General features: G+C 42.8%; 1 protein-coding gene across 6 annotated transcripts in view; it reads left to right on the top strand.

Annotated features, from left to right (window-relative positions):
• LOC133970844 (plasma membrane calcium-transporting ATPase 1-like) overlaps positions 1–22477 on the top strand; it is a 79343-nt gene that overhangs the window by 21467 nt on the left and 35399 nt on the right. For all 6 annotated transcript variants that reach the window (XM_062407956.1, XM_062407974.1, XM_062407929.1 and 3 more), the window contains exons 2-5: positions 11647–12048; positions 21570–21767; positions 21883–22140; positions 22338–22463. In XM_062407956.1, the coding sequence (XP_062263940.1) occupies positions 11853–12048; positions 21570–21767; positions 21883–22140; positions 22338–22463 (778 nt within the window). In that variant the 5' untranslated portion in view covers positions 11647–11852. The remainder of the gene's footprint in view (positions 1–11646; positions 12049–21569; positions 21768–21882; positions 22141–22337; positions 22464–22477) is intronic.

The following is a 22477-nucleotide window of genomic DNA, read 5'->3' as shown; positions in this document are numbered from 1 at the left end:
TTGTTCCCTCTGTCAGGAGGTCAGTCATTGTAGTATCAATAGAAGGCCGTCAGCGTCCATCCGAGGCCAAGCTGAAACCATGAGCTGGCCTTTAGGTCCAACGTGTGATGTTGACCCGTCTCACAGTTTGTGTTCCACTTCATCACGTACAGTAGCTGAGATCAGGACACTGACTGGCTCATGCACACAGGCCAGTCAAGTACTTCCACACTGGTGCACTGTGATCCTGTGTGTTGTAACGAGAGATTAAAACACAAGCTGATGATAGTTGGAAGCAATCTATTGTTTAATATATTGTATTACTTTATAGTGCAGTCTTCAGGTAGTAGTGAAATGGCAGTTAAAGTTTCTTTATCTTCTGTAATGTGACCTTTATCTCAGTGAAACATGGCCCTTGCTATGATTGGATATTTGAAAACAAGGCGTGACTTATCAAATACAGAGTGCTTAAGGATTGAAGGGAGATACAGAGCTGTAGAGAACTGTTTGTCAACCTCTATTTCAGATCATTAGGAGGAGGAGGAGGAGGAGGAGGAGGGCGGACGGAATAAATGAGACCATGGCCCAAAATGTATGATGTCAGAATACCAGCTACTACTACTAGAAAAATAAATCATTTTAATAAACTTCTGCTGTGAAAACAGAGTATGGGAGAAACATAGATTGTAAATAAATTTAGATGACACATCTCCGCTTCTTCCTGTAGGACAAAAAATGAGCCAAAAAAATATTTGGATTAGGAAGCGGCCATATTGAGGTTTTAACGTTATTTGGAGCCAAAGTCCAGTGACTCGCACAATCTGTCGTCTGACGTGACATTTCACCCGACTCGAATAACTTAGTAAAAACAATCTTACTGGAGAAAAGACCACTTGGACATAGTGTGACAAAAACCACCCATCCATATTCTGTTGTCCGCATCATGCACCAGTATCTCCCCTCCCTCCAGCAGTGTTTACTGTTGGAGATGAACACAAACACACATTAACGAGCAGAAACGTACACGCCGACGACTACATCAACTCCAGCACACTCATCATTTTTACCCGCATTCACAGAACAATACCCTCGACCTTTTAAAAACGGGGAGATGTGTTGCAGTGATTGGATCTAATGTTCCCAGGCATCGAGAAGCCATTGTGTGCGTCGCTGCAGAGTTCAGTTGTGTTTACAGTAAACACGGGCCTGTTAGTGAGGGCAGAGCAGGAGACACCTGAGGCCTGATGACGCTGCTCCTCACCACACATGCTTATTAAAAACAAGCACCCACCCTACATATCGTTTGAGCTGGAGATGACATTTTTCACTCAAAAACTCACTTTTTTCCTGTTCAGTCTGTGTGCAGCGACTGACGCGTCTGTAACCTACATATTGAGGACATTTTTCAGTCTGTACTCCAGGAGCTGTGTCATTAAGCTTCAGAAACTTCTTGTGGTTAATCAATGGTTGGAGTTTGCTAAACAGCCAAAGAGATGGTTTAGATTTACTGGTTAGTCAATACAAATCAGTTGATATGACATTTGCATTTTTTGCAAATAATGGCTAAAATGCAAAAGATTTTAGTGAAGATGTGTGTTTTATTAAAAGTTAATAATAAAGTTATTATCCCTGAAATATCAAGCCTATTAACCAAGCCTTTTTAATATGAAATACCAATATATTGGTATCGGACATAATTTATTCCTTCAAAAATCTGCATGGTTTACTACTAGTTAGTTGTTATCATGTGACCAAGTATAGACTTATGGTTATGTCTTAGAATAACAGCCATTTGGTCTCATTTAAAGTATCTGAGCAAAGTCCCCCCCGCTGGTGAAGGCCATGAGATGTGGCTGAAAGACTTTTCTGTCAGAGTGTTTTATCAATATAGTCCATACGTGTGTTTGTCCCACATGGACGATACAATTTCATGGAAAGCATCAGCATTAAAGCGACATGGCTCAAAGTCTTCAGTGGTTTTGCAGTGGCAGCCTCTTTCCCTTCATGTGACAATGGAGGCTGTTGCTTGTGCACAAGCTCACCTGGGGACTGACCAGTGTCCACACACAAACACTCACCAACACCCACAGAGAGAGAGAGGCTGCAGCAGCTCGGTCTCAGTGTGTTTGGGTTATGATCAGTGAGGATTGGGCCCCTGCAGTGATGAACAGGCTCAGCTTCAAACAGGATTATTGCATCTCTGGACACTCTCCAGATGTGGCTGCTTTGTTTGGTTCAGATCCATCTTCTTCTTCCTGGTTTGGTCTAGAACATGATATGAAGGACACAAAGGACAACTCCCCTGAGCTGCTGCCGTCCAGAGTGTATCAGCGGTGACTCTCTGATCACCTTGTTGTCTCTCTGCTGTCCCGGTGCCCACTTAGTTCATCTCGTGACAGGGCTTCATTGTCATCAGGCACTTACACAGAGGGGTGGGTTTCTATAGCTTCCATTTTGGATCCATTTTGGAGTTGGTGAAATGCCCGTGTTCATTCAGCTCCGGCTCAACGGATCTCTGTCATCTTCATTCATGTTCACGACACTACTGGACCACAACTTGACTGATGGCGTGAACAAACACTCGTTAGCTTAGTGACACTGTTGTGAATAACTGGTCCAAAGTGAGCGGGCCACGTAGTGTGAGCTGGTGACACACACACACACAGACACACACACCCCACACTTTGGGCGTACAATACACTGTGGGGCCTCATTCAGCTTCTGTAAACTCATCCAGCCAGTCAGTCAGGAATCCCAGGAATGAGCTAGTTGCATGGTACAAGTGAGTGTGTGTGTGTGGTCACATAGCTTTGAGGGTCATGTTTCACATTTACCTTTTTTTTGTATATATTCTATAACCGTGGATCTATGTTGTGTTTCTCAGTGTCTCAGTCCACTCTGTCTCGTCCTTCAGTCACACATCTGTATTTAATGGTAAACCCCTCTTTGTCCCATCGATCTGTAAAGACGGCTGACAGTGTGGAAGACTTGCTTTCTTAAATAAATCTTAAAGCGTACCTCTTGCTTAAAGCCAGAGTTGTTCCAACACTGATGTTCCTGATACTGATACACATACCTGGACTTTGCGTAAATACCAATGTGGCGTACTGATCCGAGGCCAGTTTCAGTTTAAACCCTTTTTGAAAAAAACAGTACAAACAGAGAATTCTCAAATGCTTTATTAGATTTGTCGCATTGTTATTGGCAACACAAGTTCCATCCCCTTGAAACTGAAGTCTTGTGTACACATCGCAGATTTTCTTGTGAGACTTTCCAGCGTGAACAGCTTTCAAATTGCTGACATATGAGCTAGCTATTGCTAATGCTACACTGCTAGAAATCACTTACTACTTGCAGTGAAAAATGGATTTCCCGTAAAAGATAACTGCAGTTTTGTCCGAGGATTTTTTGGCCAAGTTAAAGTGCCTCAGTGATATTCCTCCTAAGTCAAACTGACTGTTATTGTTGTTATTGGACGACAGTGAGCTGCGGTGACGTTGTGTTTTTAGCTGCTTTCAGTTCAGAGATTGTTTCATGGTGACGTCACAACGACAGAATTCCCAACAGATGGTTTTTAAAACAGGCTCTGACACGGGCTGTGTAAGGATTTCTGTGTGGAGTGAGCTTTTGATAAATCGACAGTATTCACAAGGCACAGATCTGCTTTATAGACGAAGAAGAAACATCAACCATATGTACTATATGAGACCTTGAAGAGAGAAGATTAGAGTAAATGAAGAGACATTAAAAACAAACAGCGAGTCTAAACCTGGACTGTTTCCTGTTGATGAGTCATACACCAAGTACTTTGTGTTTCCGTGTGTGTGTGTGTGTCTGTGCATGTGTGAGTGTGTTTGCTAGGCTTGTGTGCAGAATTGTAAGATGATCCTCAGTAATTGTCCGTCCTGTTTCATCATCCCGGAGCATCATTAACAAACACTGAGCTGAGACAAACAGATGTGTGTGTGTGTGTGTGCATGTGTGTTTGTGTCATGCGTGTGCATAAACATCCCGGAGATGATTCCTGGTTTACTCTGGTGTGTGTGTGTGTGTGCATGTGTGTTCTGCATGTGCGTTTGTGTGTGCATAAACGTCCCAGAGATGATTGCTGGTTTATTCGTGTTTGTGTGTGCGTGTGTGTGAGAGTATGTGTGTGTTTGATGCTGCACAGTGAGTCCAGACCTCTGCCTCGTCTCTCTGCAGTGTGGGGATTTCCTTTTTCCACTCTGGTCACATGACTTCAGATATGGGTGTGACCTCCTGCATTCCTGGCCTCACTCTTTTCCTCTCTCGATTCCTTGTTGCTCCGTCTGCCATTCTGCGACACTCGTTCTCCTCACGCATAGCAGCATACACACACACACACACACAAATAAAATGTCGTCTAGACCAAACACAGAGGCTTGCTGTTTGACGTGCCCTGCATGTGAAAATGTCTCGTGACATAATTCCGTGGTGTGTGTGTGTGTGTGTGTGTGTGTGTTTGTATGTATGAGAGAGCGAGAGAGATCTGTTGCTGGGTGCAACAAGAAAAAAAGTTCCTCTCTGTGTGGAGGGTGTGGCCAGCAGCATGAGTGTGTGTCTTTGGAGGAGGGTGGTGCAGGCTCCTGCTTTAGTATGCAGAGCAGGTGTGTCTGCAGAGGCAGAGCGAGGCAGAAGAGGAGGGTGGGTAACAGCAGCAGAGCAGAGGGACGGATTGTTGGAGGATAATGAAAAGAGAGAAGACCCGAAACTAATTCTCTCTCTTTCTCTCTCTGTGTGTGTGTGTGTGTGTCACAGTCAGAAAGTGAAACGTGACTGTTTTAGAAACGAGTTTGCTGATGAAGGTAAAAAATGACTTCTGCATGTTCCATGTTCGGTAACACTGTCACACACCAGTTGACTGAAAACTGTTCCAAGTTCATTCCTCTTTCAGAAAATCTTTTTTTCCCCTCACACTTGATATTTTCCAAACTGAAGTCATTTTAAGCTCAGCTGCTGTGAGAGCCGTGAACTGTTTGATAGATTGCAAAGATGTTGGAAGGTGCTAACTAATGTGTTTTCTCCTTGAGAGCATTTTCTTTTGAAACATAAAGCCTTCAGATACCTTTTTTAAAGGGCTGATCAATTCTAAAGTACTCACCACGGACAGACTTAAAACACTAAAATAAAATAGTTTCCTCTCTCTACTGAGACCTCAAGACAATTTTGATTTCACTTGACTCAAATGCTGCACGGAAAGATGCTCGGTAGCTGTGGTAATTCTTCGTTTACACCAAAACTAGCAGGTATAAACGCAGGTTTTTTAAATGTGGGTAAACTAGAGTAACACAGAGGTGATTAGCTCGGTGGACTGTTTCCATTAGAGGAGTTTGTCCACATCTGAAACCTAGCGGACAATCCAGTTTTGCATCTTAGCAGTTTCAACTTGTTCCCATGATTTTATAAACAATAAGTACTCAAATGTTCAAGGCTATTCATGTGCCAGCGACCGGAGGTTCAATGCTCATTGTAACGTCATGGTGGAAAAGGTGCAACATTGGCGTCTAGACTGCCAAAAAAAAAACAGAAGAAGAACACACTGCTGCTTTTGATAAAAACACGTGTCTCAGCAATTTGACCCCGGAGTGCATGCTGATCGTATCCATTCACATTCGAGACAAAAGCCAGATGTTAGTGGTTTATTTTGACCAGTGGAAAAGGGGCTCAAGTCTTATAATGGCAAGTTAACCCTGGAGCTTTGGTGCCTGGATATTTATCAATATTCTAAATTGGCGGTATAACAATTGAAATCAAAAAGCTAATTCAAAATGATTTAATGAATTGTTTTATGTGTAAAGAATGAACTCAGTCCGCGGTGTTAATGCACATCTGACTTAGTAATAATTGGAACATGATGGATGTGATGATGGTCAGTGTGAGTCATTCTGATTCTTGGGTTTGTTTAGTTTAAGCTAATGTAATCCTGACAAGCTCGGGCGCCCTCTGCCAAAAACACACTGAGACTGATTTCTTCTGAAATTTGTTTACATGCGGGAAGATGTGCCTTCGTGTTTATGTTTTCAGGTGTTTGTTCAACAAGTTTTCCTTCCAGATTGAAACCGCTAAAACAAAAGACAAACCTTTTCCACTGGCCTCCGCAGTGCAAACACATCTCAGAGAATATGGATGGAAAAATCGAACATCACGCACAACCCCAATTTACAGCCACACAACTCTGCAGTCGCCTGATGACAATGAACACTCACAAGTTATGAACATGAGAATCCTTCCAGTGCCACTATTAATCCTACTTGATATTAACACAGCGCAAGACAGGATGCTTGTATATTCTGTTATTAAGACAAATGTTTTAAAACACAATACACTCACACTAAGACACACACTGGCTTATGGCATCTCACACACACACACAAACTCATAAGCTGAGTGGTTGGCTACATGGAGGCTGCAGCCTAATTTCATCTCGAGTCAATAACAAACAGATAAGATGGACAAAGAACAGACACAGTGTCTATCGCACACAAACACACACACACACACACACACACACACACACACACACACACACACACACACAATGGCTACATTGATCGTCTATATATAGGGACGTTTTAATGTCCTGACGTCACTTCCTGTCGAGCAGTCACTGAGGGTTTCATAACAAGCTACACACTGTAGTACACACATGCACACACCAGGGCACCATGGCCACAGTGTTTTCTGTGGAGGATTTGGGGCTTTTTAACTTTTGCCGAACTTTACAAACACAAAACATCTATTTAAAACACTAGAGGATAGACAAACCACATGCGTCTCCTTTAAAACTCAAAAGTGATCATGTTGATTTGGCTTTTCATTGAGAATTTAATTTATTAAAAGGTTAATTTGCAAAATAACGAGTGTTTTAATGACTGTTTGTTTCAGCTCATCCCTTACAAACCTGTTTCTGAGAAATTTAATTTCTATAGAACTTAATTGGAGCAGCTAATATGCTTTGTAGGAAACGTAATTACAACTGATTAAGTTTCCTATTAACGGAATGTGGATAGGTTGTTAATTCCCATCTGGTAGTTCAGAATTATATACTGAGGCTGAATATGTCAGATGTTTGTCATAGTTGGTTTCATGGAGACAACATGTAAATAAAAAAGGAGTGTTTCTCAGTTTAGATGAGATCAGTGTTTTTCGTCTTATGGTCCTCAGCTGTTGTCAAGATTTATGAACAGTGTATTTCTGTTGTGGTTATATGTAATCTATTACATTATGAGTATTAGTGATGGAACTGTTGACTGCAGCTTGAGGAGTCTCCTAATCTCTGTGTGTGTGGGGGAAGCAGCTCATTAACATCACATCCACTTTACGTAAGACTTGTGTCTGGGGGGGGGGGGGGGGGTTTAACTGAATCACTGCATTGCCAAACCTCATTGTGGTTTTCTTGCGATTGATGTCGGTTGAACAAAAACCTGATTTTTATGCGGAGGCACCAGTCGATCAAATCCTGTTCAAACAAACAATCAACTTTCTGTGGTCCATCCAGAAATCAACCATCACGTTCATGTGAGCGAGGAGGGAGGAGCTGCTCCCGGCTCATCCCTGCTCATCTGATTCCTCTGCACTTCTCTTTAGCATTGCACTGACAGCTAGCAGGGCATGTCAGCACAACAGCCGGCTCTGTTGCGTGGCCCAAGCACGAAACTGTAATTGCTATTAACGCAACACTGTTAACAAAATGCACACGTGTGAGCCCTGAGTTTATCTCTCTAACAAACACATGTCTGAATTGTGAGGTCTCAGGTTGAATCTGACAGGAGTGAAAATGGTCTCAAATAAAACCATTTAAAATTGGAGCCAGTACTTTCAGTATACGAGACTCACACATTTAACTCGCACACACACACCCTGTGTTAATGTCTCTATGCAGAAATCTAATGCTACACTTTGAACAAAGTGCTAAATGACTGTGTGGTAAAGCTGGTGGAGTGTGTCCATTATCTGTGTGTGTCATTAGTCCACGTTAATCAAACACTAGCTTATTAAAGGATAACAGCCACACACACACACACACACTTGACAAGCAAGGAGAGGCAAATGTGTGTTTTATCTTTTTGTGTCTGTGTGTATGTGTGTGTCGTTAAGGTATAAAAAAGGAATGCCTACCTTTGGACTGAAATGGGTGTGGTGCTGTAGTTGACTGCTGATAAAGGTGTGTGTCTTTGTGTGGGAGAGTGTGAAGCTACGCTCGATTGTGTATTTTTCTCTCGCTATCCCAGCCGTTCTCCTTCTCTCCCACAGCTCATAGTGAAGATGTGCATGAATCAAATGATCCCTCTTCGATAATTGTGGCCACACACATCACAGTAAACCGTATTATCACCGTCGTATAACTCTCCTGTAATAACACAATCTGACTTTAAACTGTGATCGCTGTGGATTCAATCAAAGCTAACGAGTTGAACTGTGAGCTGCATATTGAAGCTTTGTTGGAGGTGGCAAACAAACACAATTAACAGAAGCAGGTTGAGGCTGAAGGCCGCTAAAGCCATTTTTAAATGCACTGTTTCTGAATTGAGATCTATACCAATTTGATTTGAGTATGATTCGCTGAGCCCAGAACTCCAGCACATTGTCAAACACTACTCCCTGGATTCTCAACATTTCAGTTTTCTTGATTTTATATTTTCACTTGCTTGTTCTTTCTTCAGTAAACGTACAAGTCCAGCCCCGATGAACCAGCCGCACCTCAGCTGGTCCACTAGTTGGTACAAGTAGAGCCAGATCTAGACTTAGACAGACCTGAGGCCCGCTCCTTTGCTGTGTCTCGGTTTGACTGGTAGAAGAAGGCGCTCGGCTGTGGCTAACGGTAGAAGCAGTCTACTTTGTAAATAGTGTCTTCTGAAAATAGAGATAATCACGCTAATGGAAATTAGTTGTGTTGTTTTACTCAGAATGTGGTGTTTAATAGGACTGGTAAAATGGGGCTTCTCTAGTCTGTTGTGTGTCTCTCCTGGTTTCACATGTGTTCTCTCCCTGCTCTGACTAACACACACACTAATGGTCACTTTCTCCTTCTGGTCACATTTTGGCTCAATTTATTACCACTTCTTTGTCCTATCAGAGTAAAGACTAACAAGCTCATGACTAGTGGAGACCACATTAACTCGTGTTTTCTTGACAAGGACACAAACAACCACTGCTTTATGTTATTCATATTGTGATGGTCTCCGTATAGTGACATTTATGAAAGACAAAAACAAATCATAGTTTAAAGGGAAGCCAGAAAACTGCACATGACATGAAATTAAATATCTGTTAATATATCTCTGTACACCCAATATTCTCGAGTACTTTTATGTACTAACTATCTCCATGAATGATCAGAACTGATTTTGTAACTTCAAAGTTAATTTGATATAGAATTATGTGACATTTCGGGCCAGTCCTAATTAACTAGTTGTTAATTTTCTCTGTTTATAGGCTGTGTAATTAACTTATCTCATTTTCTGAAATTAACTTGTTCCATCATTATGACATCACCCTCTATTTGCGTAATAAACAGCAGCAACATACATGAGTGAGATGAGGAAGATAAATTCATTTCATTCCTCTGTTGTTTTATTGAACTAATGACTCGTCTTCTGGTCAGTGCACAGACGGATAATTAGTGGACAGTGAGACGGCATCTGTCCTGCTCTGTCTAAAGAACACACAAACACACACACACAGACACACACGTAAGGGTAGATCACTCTGATGTGAGGAAGATTAAAAAACATCATAAAGACTCCGTGAAACAGAAGATAAAGGCTGGAGGTTAAAACATTTCTGGGGAAAAAATGAATAAGTTATGACTGAAATCGTATAAAATCTTTAACGGTCGCATTAGAAACTTTCCTAAAAAACGAAACCACAGCACAAGTTTGACAGAGACATATGTTATTTTTATATCTGATTTAGATACGGTACAATTTCTCACTTAAGAAATGAAAAGCAAAGAAGCTTATTAGCGAATATGAAACACCTGAAACAAGGGAACTTCTCACTTCAGATTAATGAAAATTACACATTTTTCATTATGCAATGTACCCGGGGCAACACAGGTAAAATAATAATAATAATAAAATCCAGACCTGTCTCATGTTACCGTCGTTTCATTACTAAGTATCCAGCAGACACTGTACAATACATAAAGCATGTGAGCAAAGAGGAATTTAAGGACACTCCGACATCCCATCTTGTTATTCCTCACACATCTACAATCCGCTTTCTGTATGTGATGAAACTGAGAAGCGGATGGAGAGCTTCCCTTGTGCTACATGAGACGAAAGATTAGACGCGGCTGTGGATGTGCGAGGCAGGAGGAGCTCAGGGACGTCCCCAGGCCAGAGAATCACTCTGCACCTACAGTTCACTACATGCCGCGTTTGAGGTAGAGCCTCCGGTGGTATTAGTGTGGTGGAGGTAAACCTGAATCATTGACTGCAGCTCCTGTAATGTACAAAGTCAGAGCTCCCAGATTGGAGCATGCATGTATTTAGAACAGTACTTGAACTCATAAACTCCTGTGAATGATGAGTCTCCATCGGTGAATATATATGAAAACTAGCCTGGCTCCACAGACTTCCACACAAGGACGTGTGCAGTATGAACGTATTGATTTGAATGACATTGATGAGCACTGCTGATTTTAGTCAATGTCAAAATGATCGTGATTGTTGAATCATTGCAACTCTGGAAATGCAGAGTTTTCTTAGTTTGCTAAGAAATGTACCGACCTGAGCAACAAAACAATAACATAAAATTAGCACAGTATCATTTTCATCAACAGCAGTATAACAAAGGTTTTACTATATATAAATACATCATTATATTGCTTAGGGCCTCGTGGAAACACAATTAAACATACTCAGTATCTATAAAGAGCCTCAGACTCTGCTCTTAAACTGGCTCAGTGCTTCCTCCAGTGTGAGAACCAGTGACCGAGGCAGTCACCTGTGTCACCTACACTCACAAACCAACCCTCAGGAGAGCACACATGTAGCACCATCACTGTGTGTTACTGTATGTGTGTGTGTCCACAACACAACACTTAACGGTGAAAAACCGAGGACAGCCTTTGATGTGCACTTACATAATCTGTGATGATGGGCTGGAATGCCACACTTTGGCCGCTAACACACACACACACACACGAACAAACACACACACACAAACTGGAGAGCTGCCATGTCCTGACCCTGGTTCTTTGCCTGGTTGTTAAATTCAAACGTCTCTTCCTGTGTTTAGCCCCCCGGTGTAACTGAGGCACTGTAGGTTGATGCAGAGGTGACTCATCCATATACAGGAGAATAGTCACAATTTTAGCTGTTCTTCCTGTTTCTGTCATAAACTCTGGGCGGACAGTTCAAGGAGAGCAGATATGATGATGTGTCTCAGGGGGCTGGCACAAACCAATAATCAGTTTACATCCTAACGACCTCGGTGGTTCAGGGTTTCTCCTTTTAATGATGTCGGAGGAGAAGCTCTTGTCTAATTGGCCCAGTCGGTCTCTGTGCTATTTATTAGTAAAAAAAATCCAAGGCACTGATCTGTCGGCTGGTGATGATGTTTGTCTGCTTCGCCCTCGAACTGTTTCCTGTCTGACTCTGGATTATAACAATCTCTTTTCCTGTCTCTGTTTTTCTCCAGAGGAACATGTTGACCACCCTGTTTCAGTGGTAACCCAGAGGAGCATGCACGTCCAGGTCAGGAGTTAACCCCACTGAGAACTACACTACCCACAATTCTTGGGAACTGACGGCACAAACTGACGTTGAGATCGGTTTGATAAAAGACACTCCGAGGAACAACAACAACTACAACAACACAACTACGCTTCTGTGAAGAGGACCAAAATGGCCAACAACACGGCGGATCACCCTCCGGGGAATTCGGTTGCAGAGGGCAACCATGACGGGGACTTTGGGATGGCCGTGACGGATCTGAGGGACCTGATGGAGCTGCGGAGCGCCGAGGCCGTCACCTTGATTCAGGAAACATACGGGGACGTGCAGGGCATCTGCCGCCGCCTGAAAACATCACCGATAGAAGGTAAGACACGTCCAGCGCAGCAGAAAAGGTTAAAGTTGAATGAGAATTCAACTGTTGCATTTCCTCAGGGAAGAACTCATCTGGAGCAACCGAGATTTCAAAGCTCAAATGTTTAAGGCTCATTTATGTTTAACACAGTGTCCCTGCCAACATACCTTTATGTTAGCAGGGTTGTTAATCAATGCATTCACTAGAGGGCAGTGCAGAGTCCAACAGTTACTGATAATAATAACAAATGTGGTCAAAAATGGATGAAATGAACGAGTACGGACACAAGACTCCAGTTGTTGTGAGTGCAACAGGGAGTGGCCAAAATCAAAGAAACAGCAGAGACAGTTCAAGGTTTTTACCATAACCTCAGCCGATGATGGTTGTTAAATTATTATTCACGTCTATTTATTTTTTGCTGAATCATTGGCCCATTAGCAAAGTTTCTGCAGCCTGGCTCTTGTCCACTGGCCTGGCGACATGGAACCTCTGCTTTGAATGATAATGAATTCAATCAAGATATTAATCAGCATTAATGTGGATGATTAAATCATCTGTCAATGAGCTGCAGACTCAAACTCGCTCTGCTGAGTCATGGTCAGTGCTGATTTACCAACTACCCTAGTGGTCACTGTGGTAAAAGCTGCTTCTTGGTGTTTGATCTATTCTAGATCTGTATCACTCGTGTACAGAATCAACAGATGAAGGTGCTGCAATCATATCTAATCTCATGAGTCTCGTTGATTAAATCAGATTTGAACTCCTGAACGTACAGTGACCGAGCTGTTCACCTGACAGCAGTGGAATTGGAGAAACTTGATTCTTCACCTTCATTTCTACGCACCATTTCTACGCACCCCAACACAAACATTTTAGCAAGATGAATAGCATGGTGGTGCACTGTTTCCTCAAAGCCGGCAGGTTGTTGGTTCTCAGCGAGGGTCTCTCTCTGTGCAAGGTATTCCTGTTCTCCTGTGTCTGTGTGGGTTATTCTCCAGCCTCCTCCCACAGGAAGACATTTGCATACTTGTTCTATTGACACATACACGCCCATGATTCCACTCAGACTAAAAGGAGAGTCTGCGTCAGCCTGGCGTTCCACGTAGTCCTACTTGATTCCCTTTAGGCTAATTGGAGATTATAATTGCCTGTTGGTGTGAATGTTTGTTTCTGAATGTCAAACCCTGTGATACGCCGGCGAACCTGTCCAGGGTGGACCCCACCTCTCGCCCAATGTCTGTTAGGATTAACTCCAGCCTCGCCACGACCCTCACAGGACGAGTGGTAGAAATAGGGGATGGATATTTGTACAGTTAACCTAAATTAGTCACTGAACCACGGAACAGGTTGACCTGTCAGATAAGACCTGGGATGTAATCCGAACAAACATATGTGTCAGTCCTGGAACATAAATTCATAGAAACAGACAACATCTCTGGTGGATTCACTTCTTCTTCTGTGGTGAGAGATAATCAGTTTGGATTTCAGTCAGAGCTTCATGAGAGGCCAGAAAATGGCTGACAAGCTGCTGTTTGTTATTTCTCTCTCCCTGTCTCATTGTTTGGTCCTGCTGTGTGTGTGTGTGTGTGTGTGTGTGTGTGTGTGTGTGTGTGTGGGTGTGTGTATTTGTGTGTGTCTTTGCAGCCATCGGTCCATTCCAGGATTGAAATTAGTTCCAGCCCGTTCCCCTAATAGCTCCATAGATCATCGCTCTGTTCCATTTAGTAATCAGAGGACAGCTGTAGTCGCGTCCTCCACGCAAGAAATTACTCACTTTAATGAAGAAAGTGTAATTATATTTTCTCTGCTGAGAGAGAGAGAGAGGGGGAGAGAGAGCGACAGGGAGAAAACAATTGGGGAAGCCTAAATGGAAGATTGAGGTTCAACACACACACACAGTGATTGACTGTTACAGTTAACTAGGTTGGACCAGTGTCAATCCAGATACTGATTTCTGTCTAGTATTGCTGCTTATTCTCATTTGTGCGCACCAGTGTAGTACTCCAGGGAATTTCAGTCTGTCACGTCCATTAAGCAGCGTTCTGATGAAGCTGGAGCAGCAGAGGAAAAGATATTCTGACTAAATGCTGCAGCTACACCATGTCAGCAGAATGAGTAGAACAGGACTAACAATACAAAATACATACAATCAATGCACAACAGAAGAAGAACTGGTGTCTCAGCTTGCAGTGCAACAAACCTTACACCAAGGACGTTATGTTGACACCCCTGTTTGTGTGTTTTGTGTGTTTGTTTGTTAGTTAGTTTGCTGGTTTATCAACAGGATTAAGCAGCAACTACTGAACCATAATCCAAGAATATTCAATAGTTCAGACTGATATGTTGAAAAAAATAACTTCACGCCTACAGATCAGTTCTGTGTCCCGGTGGCAGATGGAAAACCTGCAGGTGTTTCAATGCTGAACTGAAACTGACTCGGCTCGTGTGCAAGCTCTCAGTAACAGAGTCATGGTGTGTGCAGTCAGAGACACAGTTATATTTAACTCTGTTTGTGTATCACATCACTGCTCTGACTGGGATAATGAGATGTTTCTTCTTCAGCTGCTTTTACTTTCATCTGCAAAATCAGCTGCTGATTGGACACAGAGAAGACTGGCATTGTTAGTGATACACACACATGCACACACACACACGCACACACACACAGACACACAATCAAGGCTCAGCTGCTGCTCTGTATCCTGCTGCTTAATGTGTATTGATGAATCAGTCAGTGGCCTCTCTGGAGGTCATTGATCCTCCTTCTCATCATTTCACAAAATCTGAGTGTATTTCGTGTTGAGAGGACTCTCAGCCTCTGAGCACGAGACACAGTTGAAAACTTTATTGAAACAGGACCTGGGTCACAAAGAAACACATTTAAAAATAAACAGCTATTTCAAGGAAACCGCTAATGAACCTCTGCACGTTCTGTCACGTCTCAGGTGAGAAGCAGACGAGATGGTTTCTTTTCGTCTCTGTAGCTTTTTACTTTGGTGTCTTCATGGAAAGAGTCAATCTCTTTTAAACAAACCTCCAGGCCTGAGAAACTGGTGAATAACAAATGGATTTAAATAGTTACTCACTGTCATCATCAGCTGATGATCAGATGTTCAGTTTTATGCAGATTTCAACCACAAACAGCTTGTGCTCTTTCTCTTACATCTGCTCTTCAGATGAGATCAACGGAAAACATGTGATCAGATAAAACTGATCTGTTTTATGTTTCTGATTTAGACATAACTGAATCTTTTCTTTAGCTATTTATTATTTGTATTTATCAGTAAAACAAGTCTGTGTGAGGTTTATTTATCCAAGAGATTATCTGCAGACACACACACATACACAGTATCGGTCAAAGTGTAGGTTCTGAGTTTTTCTTCGGCCTGCTGCCGTGTCAGATCTTTCTGAGCTCTGTAGTGTGAGAAGTCAGCGTCCAATCTGAGATTCAGCTCTCTGCGTGACCCGAGTCCTATTTACTGTAATGAATGCATGCAAACACACACACACAGACACACACACATACACAGTATCGGTCCAAGTGTAGGTTCTGAGTTTTTCTTCGGCCTGCTGCCGTGTCAGATCTTTCTGAGCTCTGTAGTGTGAGAAGTCAGCGTCCAATCTGAGATTCAGCTCTCTGCGTGACCCGAGTCCTATTTACTGTAATGAACGCATGCAAACACACACACACACACACACACACACACACACACACACACACACACACACACACTGACACACAGAGCCTCAGGTCATCCATGTCTGTGCCAGTCGAAGCAGAATGCTCTTCCAAGTGATAACCGAGACATGCAATGCTCTATACATCTTTATCAGGTTTTTCACACTGTCCCATCTTCTGTAATAAACTAAAAGAAGCTGGTATCTAAAGGCATCAGGTTGCTTTAACTTCTTTGTCCCTACTTTAAAAAGATCTGAAATCTGCTGAGAAATCCAAAAGAAAAGACGCTCTTTGTGTTTCAGTGGCGTGACGAGTCTGAAGATTCATAAAACTCCTTCATTGCGTCATTCTGCTGCAGAGGATGCGAGGGTCTGTTTAATGGCCGGTGTATTTCCTGCAGACTCTGGTCTCTGGAGACTAAACATAGAACAGGATCTGTGTTAGCCTGTTAGTTAATTAATTTCTTCTGCTAAATCGGATTTTCTTGTCTATTTTCCTACACAACAAAACAATAAAAATCCTTCGGCATTATATTACGTTTAAATATGAAACTTAATCCAAAGTGAATCATGTCAGCTGCTGATACGGGCAGATGACGACTTTTGTTTACGATCTACAGTGTCTTTATTTAGTCACTTAAATAGTTTGCATGTGCGTATATATTAAGATGTTACTGAACACTTAAAGCTGACGGAAAAGGACGATGATGAAGCTACAAACTTGGAGAATAATTTATTTTATTTGTATTATCAAGCGGAAATGTTGATTGGTGATATCCTTGAAATCCCTGATGCACTTCAGCACTGTTTACTCTGGCCCATGTTGTATGCTATAGCCCCCGTTCGTGCCTCTCCTGTATTAATATCACATCGGAGTTACACGGCCGAGCATCTGGTTTTCTGAAAAATAAATGTCCAGTGATCTTTGAAAAACCCAGACTGTCATTTAATAGCTCTTAGAGGTATTTCCAGAATCCTCAAAGACTATTGGAACAATCTGGAAGAGTAAACATTAAGCTCGCTCTCAGGCTCATGTATGTATTCGTGCAGTCACTATGTACTGTCGCGTGATATTAAGTCACGCATCCTCATGTGTTTATAAGCACGGTGAAAGAGCTTTTGTAAAGAAAGACCAAAGGGAAAAAAACTGGAAGCTACTCCTGGTTATCATTAAGTTACATTGACATGCCGTGCATTTATATTACTATTAAAAAACCCGTCTGTAATTCTGTAACGTAGATTTTCCGCTGCTCGCCAAATCATAGAAAGTTGCCTCAGAAGAAACGTGTGTGATAATTAGGATGCCTGTTAGCTTACAGGGTTTTCATAAAGGGGGGGGGGGGGCATCTGAGAGGACAGCTTCTGTAGGAGTTACCGTGGCAACTGTGCACATGGTCATATGACACACAGTTAATAAAAAGGCATCAGACCTCAGATCCACTTCTTTTTATTCTGAGAGAAAACAGAAGAGAACACACAGTGGAGGAAGTGCATATATTATACCGTAAATATATATCTTCACATTTCTTTGCCATAAGGGTTTGATATGTTGGAGTTGAGCCGTCGCCTTTTTAAGAATATATATACTGGGCTCTATATCAATTTGCCGAAATGTTTTGCTCATATGAGTCATCATCCGCCTCGTCCATGTCAATTGAAGACCAAGCTTTAAAAAAAATAGAAGTACATGTCAAATAAATGTGTCTCAACGATGTTTCTTGTCATTTTAGAGTTCTTATCACACGGATGTTTGGTTTAAATCAGATATTTGATGTTAAAAATGGGCTGAAATGTAATGATTGACAGCTGAGATTGACTCACAGTGGGTGTAGCGCCTTCATCGCCTGCACGGACTCCAAACATTGATTGATTGATTGCTTATTTATTTAAGCATTGAGGAATAAGACCCTCATACATGCAAGATGGCAGCGTTCACATCCAGGATGGCCGAACAGTTTCAGTTACACTGTTATGCTTGAAGCAGCAGAAACTGCATCATGACCTGAGCTTCCCTTTTGTCTGTGGTACACACGGGGACAGTTCGTCCAGCTGGGGGACAGCAGTGAGAGAGTAAAGTACCGCGGGGGGGACAACAGGAAAAATTGCAGACAAAGTAAAGCTGGCATGTGACCTGCAGAGATGATGAATGAAAACGGTCCTCTGTCTGTGTAGTGGACATTAAAAAGTCCAGACAATGAGAGCAGGCATTAATACAAGCTGCCGTAGTTTCATCTGACAGAGCCGGAATGAATGAAAGTGAGAAACGATGAAGCTGCTCGTTGGCTGATGAGGCTGTAAATTGGAAGAGACCTCTTTTTGGACCGATGAAGTCCGTTTCTGCAGGAAGTTGAAATCCATAAACATCTGTGACAGGCGGGCGTGCGGCTCCGCTCGTCTCCGCGGGGATTCGGCGGAATGATGCCAGACACCAGATGAAACCCGCTGTCACTATCACGACGTTGCGCCAGAAAAAAAAACAGACTTGTATCGATCAAGCAGCCAGTGACTGACTTCAAAATGACTTCAAAATGATCAAACAAAACTTTGAACTAAACCAAGGTGTGATGAAACATGGCTGATGAGGAATTTTGACAACCGGTTTATTTTTAAAATCTCTGTTTGTGCAGCGGCTCATCACAAAGCTGTTTCTTCTTCTTCTTCTTCTTCTTCTTCAGCTCCGAACCACAGAAGCGCTCAGGCAGACATGTTGGGAAGTACACTCAGGAAATGAGCCGAGTTATGTTCCTGTGGTGGAATGTCAGCTTTTAATTTAGATTTTCAATTAAATATTCGACTCCCCTTCATCTTATGTCACCTCATCTCATCACTTTTTTCACAACATAACTCATTGCACATCTCTAGATCTCTTCTCATGTCACCTCCTCTCACTTTATCCTGCCTCATCTCACCTTGTCTTATCTCCTCACACCCATGACTGGAGCGACTTCTGTGGAGCCCCAGGGGGAAATACTCCTTGTCCCCATGAACCCTCACTGTACGTGTCAGTTTGAGGGACACAGTAACCAGCAGGGCTCCAGAGCTGAAACCACGAGCTGATTGAGAGGAAATGAAACCTCTGCTTTTGATAATCGACCAATTATTATTATTATTGTCACTCCGAGCTAAGAAACAACCTGGGAACGTGGTCTTAGTTTTATTTTTACTCCTGTTTATGCCGCCACACACCAGTGGGGCAGCTTTGACCCAGTGGATAGAATGGGTCCCCCACGAAGGTCCGTGGTTCCATCCCTGGCTTCCTCGGGCAAGATACTGAATCCCTTATTGCCTCTGATGACGATGTGTGATAGACAAAGTGCTGTGTATAGATTGCGCTGGATGAATGATTGCATGACTTGGTGAATGGGACTTGTACTGTAAAGTGCTCTGGGTGGTTTTTAAGTCTGTAAAAACACAATATAAATGCAATTCATCCACCATTTAGACCTGTGACCATCTCATGACTCATCTTATTTCTATTACGTCCTGTAATCTCACGTTGCCTAATCTCATTTCACCTTATCTCAATCTCATTTGAAACCTCCAAACTCATCTCACTCCCCCTCACGCTTCTTCCTCTGCTCATCGTTTCGTCTTCCTTCACTTCATCCGGCCTCCTCATCTCTCATCCCCTCATCTGCATAATATCATCCCTCATCTCAGTCAGGCTAACGTTTAAATCGCTGAATAATTCTGCCGTTGACGCCACCAAGTTACAGTCATGTGACATTAATGGTGAGGAAAGGAGTCGATCTGTGCACATTTGAAAGTAGATGAAACCTCAAAATGGTCAGAAAATACAGTGTAATGTGCCAAGACAAGAGACGGATGGAAAGAGGTGCAGGGGGAGGGGATCTCTCCATTCAGCCTGTCTGCAGAGAATAGTTAGAGATTGAATAAGAGGCCATTACTAAAACATGTACAGACAGAAACGTGCCTGAGCGCTTGTTGGTGCCGACTTACAGAGTCGTCCTCCCCGAGAGATCCTGGCAGTGCGAGGGTGTTGAAATTCAGAGCACGTTGCACTGCACATCTCCCAACTCCACCAAGAGTCCACAGCTGCCATGTTTCTGCCCACTCAGCCGCGCAGAGCAACTCACAGATTCTCACGTTTTCACTGAAAAACACCAGATTACCGAGAATCATCAGAGACGAGGCCGATCGCTTAAAACTTGACTTCATTCAGACTCGTCTCCGTGCAGCTGCAGATAGAACCTGTTTAGTGAAGTTAATGATTCCTGCTAATTTCACCTCATTAGTGGATATGGTACAATAAATAAGCTGGAGATGGTGTCTTAATAAAAAGATGTAGATGCTCCACCCTAAATATAAGCATCAGATTTGAATGAGAACTCTTTCTAAATGTCTTTATATAGAAATTGAATGAAGGGTTGGAAATGAGTCACCACTGGAAAGTGACAGTCACAGCTCTGGAATCAGAATCTCATAGATATCATTTGGTCCTGGGCAAACAGAGAATTTTAAGAGATCTTTCAGGACAGGAAACATCACGCATTTTTTGATAATGAACCAACTGAATCGGTTCGTTGTAGCCGTCTTGTGACTGATATCTGACGAAGCCCGGAGGCGAGGATGTTGCTAAACTTCAGAGCACTGTTGTATTTATTCAAACCTTCTCTTAATCCACTGTTATTGATTTTGCTTGATTATCGGTTTTCTGAATGCAGGGCTGCAACTTATAATTATTTCTACCTTTTGATTGATCTATTTAAAAACAAATTTTGTGTTGATTCTTCATTAGCTCCGTGTGAAGCAGCTGATTCAGGCCGGGTGTCTCCGATTAGGTGGTGTCTTACTGACACGAAGCAGTTTGGCTCTGGTGGAGCAGCAGATTGTTTGTACAGCAGGGGTGGGTTCAGATCAGCTCGGGCTGCCATGATTACAACAGACACAAACACACACCTATTGTCCCCAACATAGGGCGGGGACACACGCTAGGGGCCACGGGTTAAACCTGAAGGGTTGCAAGATGATTAACAGGAATCCAGAGAAAACATTCCTCTGGTATCTTAAGTTAAATGTTATTCTTCAGGCTTTTCTCTAATTTTTACTTTATTATCCTGTGGATTATCATTTGCGCTCAGCGGCCTATAAAAGTTATTACAAATAAAATGTTTCTCATTGGTTAAGCTGATTGCAAACAGACAAATGGAGGAGGGGTCAGAAGTTACAAATGTTTGGAAACTATCTCTATATCGACAAACAGGCATTAGAAAACCAGGCAACTACTTATTTATTTATTTATACATTTAAAATCAGATTGGAGGGCAGCAGGATGCAGCGGTTAGCTTCAGAGAAAACAGTTTCCGGTTTGAATCCCCGTTTTTTTTTTTTTTCAACCAAATCTCTGGACACAAAGCAGGAAATGATAAATAGAAAAATGCTTTATTTGTCTGGGCAGGACAAACCTGTTTTGGGGATTCACAAAATAAAACATTATATGGAAAAAGCTTGTTCTCTCCCTGCAACCAAAGTAGGTCATGTTGCTAAACTACAGCTCGTAAAAAGTTGTTATCACTGTTGTGCATCTTCTGTCCTCACTATGTTTGTAGTTCACATGAGAACATACACACTCATAAAAGTATCATCAGTTAAGATCGGCTGTAAATCCCTAATGATCTTAAGTAGCCCAGTTCTTGGTTTGTTCCACTTCTGGTTTTAATTCTTGCTTTTGTTGGTAATCAAAGATGGCAAAAAAGACAATCTTTGGTGCATTCAACGAACTGAAATGTTAAGTATTTTCCTTTTGTTTAATTGACCAACCCCCCTGGTGAGTTCCTTCTTCTTGACAGGTTTTCTGTATTGATGTGAACATGAACCTGTTTGTGTGTCTGCAGGTCTGTCTGGTAACCCCGTTGATCTGGAGAAACGTCACGCGTCGTTTGGCAAAAATTTCATCCCCCCCAAGAAGGCCAAGTCGTTTCTGGCGCTGGTGTGGGAGGCTCTGCAAGACGTCACGCTTATCATCCTGGAAATCGCTGCCATCATCTCACTTGGCCTGTCCTTCTACCATCCACCAGGGGGCGACAGTGAAGGTCAGTGTGGTTAAGCTTCTTTCTGAAAAATGAAATCAAAGACAGGGCTGTAGATATCCTTTGGGACCCTTTACTAAAAATCACTCCTGCTCAACATGTCATGAACTCTCGACAGCATGCGGCCAGGTAGCAGGAGGCGTGGAGGACGAGGGCGAGTCCCAGGCCGGCTGGATCGAAGGAGCTGCCATCCTGTTCTCGGTCATCATCGTGGTGCTGGTGACAGCCTTCAACGACTGGTCCAAGGAGAAGCAGTTCCGTGGGCTGCAGAGTCGCATCGAGCAGGAACAGAAGTTCACTGTCATCCGCAAAGGCCAGGTCATCCAGATCCCTGTGGCCGAACTTGTGGTGGGAGACATCGCTCAGATCAAATACGGTACGAGAATGCACACGTCAGACTGAGCATCAAACCTGTGACATCACTTATAGCCTCTTTGGACACAACTCATTTGGCATTCCAGTTAATCCCAAATGTGTTGAATGGGGTTGAGGGGTCAGGGTTCAAGTGATCCACTTCACGTTTCAGGGATGATGGGTGTGAGACCCTCTGACCTCTAACCTCTGAACTTGCAGGTGACCTTCTACCTGCTGATGGGATCCTGATCCAAGGAAATGACTTGAAGATTGACGAAAGCTCTCTGACCGGAGAATCCGACCAGGTCCGCAAATCTCTGGAGAAGGACCCCATGCTGCTGTCCGGTGAGTGCCTGTTC

This window comes from Platichthys flesus, chromosome 2 (genome assembly GCF_949316205.1).
Source record: "Platichthys flesus chromosome 2, fPlaFle2.1, whole genome shotgun sequence".
NCBI lineage: Eukaryota > Metazoa > Chordata > Actinopteri > Pleuronectiformes > Pleuronectidae > Platichthys > Platichthys flesus.
The sequence above is the reverse complement of the archived record's forward strand: the minus strand, read 5'-3'. Positions and strand labels throughout refer to the sequence as shown.